This window comes from Colobus angolensis, unplaced genomic scaffold (genome assembly GCF_000951035.1).
Source record: "Colobus angolensis palliatus isolate OR3802 unplaced genomic scaffold, Cang.pa_1.0 Scaffold83, whole genome shotgun sequence".
In the NCBI taxonomy this organism is placed as follows: domain Eukaryota; kingdom Metazoa; phylum Chordata; class Mammalia; order Primates; family Cercopithecidae; genus Colobus; species Colobus angolensis.
In genome coordinates this window covers 126,961-136,508 of record NW_012122154.1, presented here as the reverse complement: position 1 = coordinate 136,508, position 9,548 = coordinate 126,961, and the positions used below count along the sequence as shown (strand labels likewise).

The 9,548-nt window shown below is 40.5% G+C and overlaps 1 protein-coding gene across 1 annotated transcript in view; it reads right to left on the bottom strand.

Moving 5' to 3' along the window:
• The window catches only part of BRCA1 (breast cancer 1, early onset), a 136,888-nt gene that overhangs the window by 66,889 nt on the left and 60,451 nt on the right, over positions 1-9,548 (bottom strand). Inside the window, exons 8-11 of the mRNA XM_011929928.1 lie at positions 8,015-8,060; positions 5,967-6,043; positions 1,576-5,004; positions 1,090-1,178 (exon numbers count right to left, since the gene is read on the bottom strand). Coding sequence (XP_011785318.1) covers positions 1,090-1,178; positions 1,576-5,004; positions 5,967-6,043; positions 8,015-8,060 — 3,641 coding nt within the window. The remainder of the gene's footprint in view (positions 1-1,089; positions 1,179-1,575; positions 5,005-5,966; positions 6,044-8,014; positions 8,061-9,548) is intronic.

Genomic DNA, 9,548 nt, shown 5'->3' with positions numbered 1-9,548 from the left:
ATATACACAGAAGTTTAAAAGAAAAGTCTATCTTTCCTCCGTTGAATTGCATTTGCACCTTTGTCAAAAATCAGCTGAGCGTATTTGTGTTGGTCGATCTCCTGACCTCGTGATCCGCCCGTCTCGGCCTCCCAAAGTGCTGGGATTACAGGCTTGAGCCACCGCGCCTGGCCTTAAATAACTAGATTTTAAAAGGGAAAAGAAAAAAAGAACAGAAGTATCCACAAAACAGTGAAAGGCTAGATGGTCTCTATTAGGAAGAGAACCCTATAGTCTCCAACTTGGTACCAAGAATAAACACCAAAATTGCAATTGCTGGCAATAATATTGGTGAGAGTTCTGTACCTGGCTGTGTGGCCTTAGGCAGTTTGCTTACCTTCTCTGACCTGCAATAGGCATATTCTTAAAAAGGAGCTATGCAGACCCCCTTGAATCATCCTGCTGTGGCTTCTTTTTCTCACCTCTCTTGATACAATAAGAATGTCATATTTTTGTTATAGGGGAGATGATGTGTTTTTGTTTGTTTTTGAGGTAGTCTCACTCTGTCACCCAGGCTGGAATGCAGTGGTACAATCCCAGTTCACTGCAACCTCCGCCTCCCAGGTTCAGGTGATTCTCCTGTCTCAGCCTCCAGAGTAGCTGAGATTACAGGCATTGGCCACCATGCCCAGCTAATTTTTGTATTTTTAGTAGATGCGGGATTTCACCATGTTGGCCAGGCTGGTCTCAAACTTCTGACCTGAGGTGATCCACCCACCTTGGCCTCCCAAAGTGCTGGGATTAGCAAATGGGTTTCAAAGGTTTAGCTTATTCATTAAAATCAGTATTTAGTATACTACAATGAGCTAGGCAGTGTGTGTGTGTGTGTGTGTGTCTGCGTGTGCGTGTGCGTGTGTGAAATAAAAGGTAGTATGAGTTCCATCAAGGTGCTTACAGTCTAATTTAAGGAGACAATGAACCACAAACAATTGTTGTGCCATTAATTCAAAGAGATGATGTCAGCATACCTAAGAATGTGGGATACAGACTACTGAATGCAAAGGACACCACACACACACACGCACGCACACACACACACACGCTTTTTACCTGAGTGGTTAAAATTTCGCTCTGAGAGGAGAGCCTTGAGCAGTCTTCAGAGACGCTTGTTTCACTCTCATACCCGGATGCTGCTTCACCTTAAGTAACAATCAAAACAGAGGTTCAGATGTAAAAGCCGACTATAAACACTGCAACTTGCTATATCTTTTTCCTCTCATTGGCAGGACTGGATTTACTTTCATGTCACACAAAATGATTAAACTCCTTGTTTTGGGACACCGGGATTTCCTTTTACAAAATGAAACCAGAAGTCCACCAATAATTAGGATGTTAAAGCTTAGTCAGTCAGAGATGACATCCTAGCTGGGTGAAGGACTTTTTTCTATGAAAAGCACCTTAGGAGGAACGCGTTTCAAGTTTAAGAAGCAGTTCCTTTAACTACTCTTGGAAATTTGTAAAATGTGCTCCCCAAAAGGCATAAACATTTAGCTCATTTCTATAGACTGGGGCAAACACAAAACCTGGTTCCAATACCTAAGTTTGAATCCACACTTTGCTCTTCTGGATTATCTTCTTCCAAGCCTGTTCCCCTTTCTTCATCATCTGAAACCAATTCCTTGTCACTCAGACCAACTCCCTGGCTTTCAGACTGATGCCTCATTCGTTTGGAAGAACCAATCAAGAAAGGATCCTGGGTGTTTGTATTTGCAGTCAAGTCTTCCAGTTCACTGCACTGTGAAGAAAACAAGCTACCAGAACCTTTTGTTTCCTCACTAAGGTGATGTTCCTGGGATGCCTTTGCTAATATTACCTGGTTACTACAGTCAGTTAAGCTATTCTTCAATGATAACAAATTCTCCTCTGTGTTCTTAGACAGACACTCGGTAGCAACAGTGCTATGCCTAGTAATCTGAGAAGGTATATTGCTTACTTTACCAAATAACAAGTGTTGGAAGCAGGGAAGCTCTTCATCCTCACTAGATAAGTTCTCTTCCGAGGACTCTAATTTCTTGGCCCCTCTTCGGTAACCCTGAGCCAAATGTGTATGGGTGAAAGGGCTAGGGCTCCTGCTGAGCTCTCCTCTCTGGACGCTTTTGCTAAAAACAGCAGAACTCTCCTTAATGTCATTTTCAGCAAAACTAGTATCTTCCTTTATTTCACCATCATCTAACAGGTCATCAGGAGTCTCAGAACAAACCTCAGACACATGACTACTTCCCATAGGCTGTTCTAGGTTATCTGAAATCAGACATGGAGAGAAGTCTGTATTAACAGTCTGAACTACTTCTTCATGTTCTTGCTTTTTTATTTCAGGATGCTTACAATTACTTATAGGAAGACTTTGTTTACAGACCTCAGGTTGCAAAAGCCCTAATCTAAGCACAGCATTCAATTGTGGCCCTCTGTTTCTACCTAGTTCTGCCTGAATGTTTTCATCACTGGAACCTACTTCATTAATACTGGAGCCCACTTCATTAGTACTGGAACCTACTTCATTACTATTGCTCGAGCTGGCTCCTTTAAAAGCATTTTCTCTAATGTTATTATGGCTAATTGTGCTCACTGCACTTGGAATGATGTTCTCGTTTCCTACTGCTCTTTCAGGTGACACTGAATGTTCCTCAGAGTTTTCCTCTAGCAGGTTTTTCTTACATTTAGTTTTAACAAATGACCTGACAGGAAAAAGCGGTGGTATATGGTATGGGTTTTGTAAAAGTCCATGTTTATTTGGAGTAATGAGTCCAGTTTCGTTGCCTCTGAACTGAGATGATAGACAAAACCTAGAGCCTCCTTTGATACTACATTTGGCATTATCAACTGGCTTATCTTTCTGACAAACCACAGGAAAGCCTGCAGTGATATTAACTGTCTGTACAGGCTTGATATTAGACTCTTTCTTTCCTTGATTTTCTTCCTTTTGTTCACATTCAGAAGTAACTTTTGGACTTTGTTTCTTTAAGGACTTAGAGTGGGCAGAGAATGTTGCACATTCCTCTTCTGGATTTCCTGGATTTGAAAACAGAGCAAAGGACTGGCGCTTTGAAACCTTGAATGTATTCTGCAAATACTGAGTATCAAGTTCACTTTCTTCTATTTCTATGCTTGTTTCCTGACTGTGGTTAACATCACCTCCCAATGGATACTTAAAGCCTTCTGTGTCATTTCTAGTATCTTCAGAACAACCATGAATTAGTTCCTTGGGGTTTTCAAATGCTGCACACTGACTCACACATTTATTTTGTTCTGTTTTTGCTTTCCCTAGAGTGCTAACTTCCAGTAATGAGATACTTTCCTGAGTGCCATAATCAGTACCAGGTACCAATGAAATACTGCTACTCTCTACAGATCTTTCAGTTTGTAAAACCCTTTCTCCACTTAACATGAGATCTTTGGGGGCTTTGGCATTATTAGATACTTTAACTGTTTCTAGTTTCTCTTCTTTTTCTTCTCTTGAAAGGCTAGGATTGACAAATTCTTTAAGTTCACTAGTATTTGAACAGTTAGTAAAAGAACGAGGTACCTTTGTTAACTTCAGTTCTGGGAAAGTATCACTGGCATGTCTTTTACTTGTCTGTTCATTTGGCTTGTTACTCTTCTTGGCTCCAGTTGCAGATTCTTTATCTTCCATGAGTTGTAGGTTTCTGCTGTGCCTGACTGGCATTTGGTTGTAATTTTTTTTCTTTATCTCTTCACTGCTAGAACAACTATCAATTTGTAGTTCAGTACAATTAGGTGGGCTTAGATTTCTACTGACTACTAGTTCAAGCGCATGAATATGCCTGGTAGAAGACTTCCTCCTCAGCCTATTCTTTTTAGGTGCTTTTGAATTGTGGATATTTAATTCTAGTTCCATATTGTTTATACTGCTGCTTATAGGTTCAGCTTTAGTTTTGAAAGCAAATTCTTCTTCCAGTGATTCTATTGGGTCAGGATTTTTCTCATTCTGAATAGAATCACCTTTTGTTTTATTCTCATGAGCACTATTAGTAATATTCATCACTTGACCATTCTGCTCCATTTGGTTAGTTCCCTGATTTATCATTTCAGGAGTCTTTTGAACTGCCAAATCTGCTTTCTTTATAAAATCCTCAGGATGAAGACCTGATGTAGTTCTCCTTTTACGCTTTAATTTATTTGTGAGGGGACGCTCTTGCATTATCTGTGACTCAGTAACAAGTGCTCCTATAATTAGATTTTCAGTTACATGGCTTAAATTGGGAAGGTTTGCCTTCCTCCGATAGGTTTTCCCAAATATTTTGTCTTCAATATTACTCTCTACTGAACTGGAGTGAACTCTTTCACTTTTACATATTAAAGGCTCATGAGGATCACTGGCCAGTAAGTCTATTTTCTCTGAAGAACCAGAATATTCATCTACCTCATTCAGAACATCCAATACATCAGCTACTTTGGCATTTGATTCAGAACCCCCATCATGTGAGTCATCAGAACTTAACAGTTCATCACTTCTGGAAAACCACTCATTAACTTTCTGAATGCTGCTATTCAGTGTTATCCAAGGAACATCTTCAGTGTCTCTAGGATTCTCAGAGCATGGCAGTTTCTGCTTATTCCTTTCTTTTCTCTCATACAGGGTATCAGCATTCAGATCTACCTTTTTCTCTGTGCTGGGAGTCTGCCTATCATTACATGTTTCCTTACTTCCAGTCCATCTGTTATGTTGGCTCCTTGCTAAGCCAGGCTGTTTGCTTTTATTACAGAATTCAGCCTTTTCTACATTCATTCTGTCTTTAGTGAGTAATAAACTGCTGTTCTCATGCTGTAATGAGCTGGCATGAGTATTTGTGCCACATGGCTCCACATGCAAGTTTGAAACAGAACTACCCTGATACTTTTCTGGATGCCTCTCAGTTGCATGCTTCTCAGTGGTATTCAAATCATTATTACTGGACTGATGATGTTCAGTATTTGTTATATCCTTCTCAGAAAATTCACAAGCAGCTGAAAATACACAAAAATAACAAGGTACTCAAAAACTGAATTGTCATTAAAAAAATACATACTTCATACACCTTGGAGGTGGAAATCAACCAACTGGCTATATTTAGAGAAACTAACCTCATAAACTACCAAGTATACTGAAGATGTAGCTCATACTCTTTCATTTAATTCCTATTTACTTAGATTATATCCACTTAGGATCCATTAAATTTTTAATTTCAGAATTTTCCCTATGCAGAAACCACACCTCCTATTTCTCTAATGTCTAAGAGTGAATTAAAAGCAGATTGGCCATCAGAAAACCAGTTCTGATATACTCTAAAGATCACTGGCCATTAAGTCTACTTAATACTCTGTTCTCTACAGACTTGCCATTCCCTATATTTAAAAACCAGTAGACAAAAGATGAAACACAAATACATCAATTAAAAGTAAAGGGCAGGCCAGGCATAGTGGCTCAAGCCTGTAATTGCAGCACTTTGGGAGGCTGAAGTGGGCAGACTGCTTGAGTCCAGGAGTTTGAGACCAGCCTTGGAAACATGGCGAAACTCTGTCTCTATAAAACCACAAAATATTAGCTGGGTGTGGTGACGTGTGCCTGTAGTCCCAGCTACTCAGGAGGCTGAGGTGGGAGGATAGCTTGAATCCGTGTGGTGGAGGTTGCAGTGAGCCACGATTGCATCACTGCACTCCAGCCTGGGCAACAGAGTGAGAGCCCATCTCAAAAAAAACAACAAAAAACGAAAGGGCGACAATCAGTTACAGAAGGTCTTATTATTATAGCTACATTAGTCTAGTACCATTTAAATCTATCAGATCATACCATGACATTTGACAAAGAATGATACTCTAACTCTGCCAAGAGATTCTGTGGATTGTAAAGGTCCCAAATGGTCTTCAGAATAATCTAATTACAGTACTGTATCTACCCACTCTGTTAAACTGGGAAACTTTGCCATTACCCTTTTTTGCAGAATCCAAACTGGTTTCATCCCTGGTTCCTTGAGGGGTGATTTGTAACAATTCTTGATCTCCCACACTACAGGGAAAAGACAGAGTCCTAATGAGAAACACTAGTTATACATATGCAGAACTGTCAAATGACCAAGATCAAATATTTTAGCTCTTTCAGTTATAGAAAGTTGACCAATCTTATTGAGTTAGCGAAAGCTGCTCTCTCCTTTAGAAACTTCTAGTTGAAATGGAATGGTTGCTGGGCACGGTGGCTCATGCCTGTAATTCCAGCACTTTGGGAGGCCAAGGCGGATGGATCACTTGAGATCATGAGTTCAAGCCAGCCTGGCCAACAAGGTGAACCCCTGTCTCTACTAAAAATACAAAAATTAGCCAGGTGTGGTGGTGTGCACCTGTAGTCCCAGCTACTTGAGAGACTGAGGCAGGAGTATGGCTTGAACCCGGGAGGCAGAGGTTGCGGAAAGGTGAGATCACACCACTGTACTCCAGCCTGGGCAACAGAGCAAGACTCTGTCTCAAAAAAAAAAAAAAAGAAAGAAATGGAATGGTCAATTAGCTGGGTGGTGGTATACACCTGTAGTCCCAGCTACTCGTGAGGCTGAGACAGGAGAATCGCTTGAACCTGGGAGGCGGAGGTTGCAGTGAGCCGAGATCACACCACTGCACTCCAGCCTGGGCAGCAGAGTAAGACTCTGTCTCAAAAAAAAAAAAAAAAAAAAGAGAGAGAAATGGAATGATCAAAGATCGAGGACACACAGCCACAAAAATCAGACCAGAAACATTACTTTATGGATATGCAAATTAAAGCCAACATTTAAGTGACAGCCAAAAGATAGTTTTTAAAAACACTTAAAAGTGTATCTTAATGAGAAGGCAGGAGCAAGGATATCTAAACAAAGGGAACAGTAGGATTGCAGATAACCCAACAGAACACCACTGTGCTACACTACTTTCTGTGCTGCTTTTCAGTCTAAAAGTCACTTCCTTCCAATCGTGAGATTAGGGAAGTCATTTACAAACAAAAACCAACAATATCGCCATTATAGTTCAGACTAGATCTTAGACAGGGTCAGCCAGGCATGGTAGCTCATGCCTGTAATCCCAGCACTTTGGGAGGCTGAGGTGGGTGGATCACTTGAGCTCATGAGTTTGAGAAAAGGCTGGCCAACATGGCAAAACCCTGTCTCTACTAAAAAATACAAAAATTAGCTGGGTGTGGTGGCGTGTGCCTGTAATCCTACCTATTTGGGAGGCTGAGACAGGAGAATCACTTGAACCAGGGAGTTGGAGATTGCAGTAAGCCAAGATGGCGCCACTGCACTCCAGCCTGGCAACAGGGCAAGACCCTGTCTCCAAAAAAAAAAACAAAAAACAACTTAGGGTCAAGCAATAATTCCTAAGGAAGGTAGGTAACATAGTTGGGGCTGCTTGTAGATTATTATATAACATACAGACAAAGCTTGAGAGATATGTGGAAATAAGGAACAGAGGAAAGAAAGAGTTGAAAATGAAGTCCTTGAGCATTTTCATCAGTCACAATTACCGCTGTGTCAATATTACCGTATATGTGGAACTTAGAGAACAACAATCTGCTAGAAGCAAGCATGTGCAGAGTTCTACTGTTATTCTAAATTCCTCTGGACAGTATTAATAACTAAATCCAACAAACAAAAAGGGTATTTCCTCCACTATAAAATGAGAGGACTAAACTAGATGATCTCTAAGGTTTCTTCCAATACCATGATTCTAGTCTAGAGAAACACCAGCCTACTTGAGGGGGGAAGGTGGGAGGAGGGAGAAATTCAGAAAGGAAGGAAACAAAAAACTGTGGGGTATGCTTAATAATAATTGGATAATGAAAAAAAAACTGTATGCCAAATCCCAAGTCATGTGTTTACCTATATAACAAACTGCACATACATCTCTGAACCTAAAATAAAAGTTAAAATATTTTAAAAAGAGAGAAACATCAATCCTTAATATTAACTAAATAGGAAAATACCAGCTTCATAGGCAAAGGTTCTCTTTGACTCACCTGCAATAAGTTGCTTTATTAACCGTATCTTCAGAAGAATCAGATCCTAAAAAATTTCCCCCAAAAAAAATCAATAAAAGATTTCTTAATTAAAAGGGTTAAACAAAAAATGTACTTGTTGAAAAACAGATATTCAACTAGGAATATTTATTGAGCATCTAGTATGTGGCAGGTACAATGCTAGTTAAGCCAGTGTGTAATACAGAGAAGTGGTTAAAAACACGGGCTTGGCCAGGCACAGTGGCTCTCACCTATAATCCCAGCACTTCATGAGGCCGAGATGGGTGGATTATTTGAGGTTAGGAGTTCGAGACCAGCCTGGCCAGCAAGGTGAGACCCTGTTCCTACTGAAAACAAAAACAAAAAGCACAGGTTCTGACGTCTAACTTCCTAGGTTTGAATCATAGCTCAGCCACTTACTAGGTTTACTACCTTGGAAAAATTTCATAACCTCTTTGTGCCTTAATTTCTTCATCTGTAAAATAAGTATAATAGGAACAATCTCAGAGGTCTGACATGCATCTAAATGAGTTATACAAGAAAAACACAATAGTGCCTGGAATATAGTTAAGTGCTCCTAAATATTAACTACTATAATTATTTTTACAATGCCAGTTGTCTAGGAATTTATGATCGTAAGGGGGGAAAACAGTAAGTGTTATGATAAATAGACGGTGGTGCCTGGGAGCTCAAAAGACAGCTACCCTTTTTAATTATAAATATATTCTAAAACAAAAACCCATTTAGAGAGCCCAGTTTGAATTCTGAGCTCAGCAGCTCTTCTTTTTTTTTTTTTTGAGATGGGGTCTTGCTCTGTCACCCAGGTTGGAGTGCAGTGGCAAGATCATAGCTCAGTACAGCCTCAAACCCCTGGATTCAATCTACCCGCTCAACTACGCCTCCTGAGTAGCTGGGACTACAGATACACACCACCACACCCAGCTAATTAAAAAAAAAAAAATTTTTTTTTTAGCGATGAGGTCTTGCTATGTTGCCCAGGCTGGTCTCAAACTCCTGGCTTCAAGCAATCCTCTGCCACTGCCAAGATGACAGGTGTTAGATACTATGCTGGCCTCAACTCTTCTTTTTATAAGCTTAAAAAAATTTATTATTAAAAAACAAAAATTTTTTTTTTTTTGAGATGGAGTCTCACTCTGTCGCCCAGGCTGGAGTGCAGAGACATGGTGTTGGCTCATTGCAACCTCCACCATCCTGGTTCAAGCAATTCTCCTGCTTCAGCCTCCTGAGTAGCTGGGATTACATGCGTGCACCACCACACCCAGCTAATTTTTTTTTTTTTTTTTTGTATTTTTAGTAAAGAAGGGTTTTACCATGTTACCCAGGCTGGTCTTGAACTCTGACCTCAGGTGGTCTACCTGCCTCAGCCTCCCAAAGTGTTGGGATTACAGGCATGAGCCACTGCACTGGCCAAAATGTATTATTACTGGCTGGGCGCAGTGGCTCAAGCCTGTAATCCCAGCACTTTGGGAGGCCGAGACGGGCGGATCACGAGGTCAGGAGATCGAGACCATCC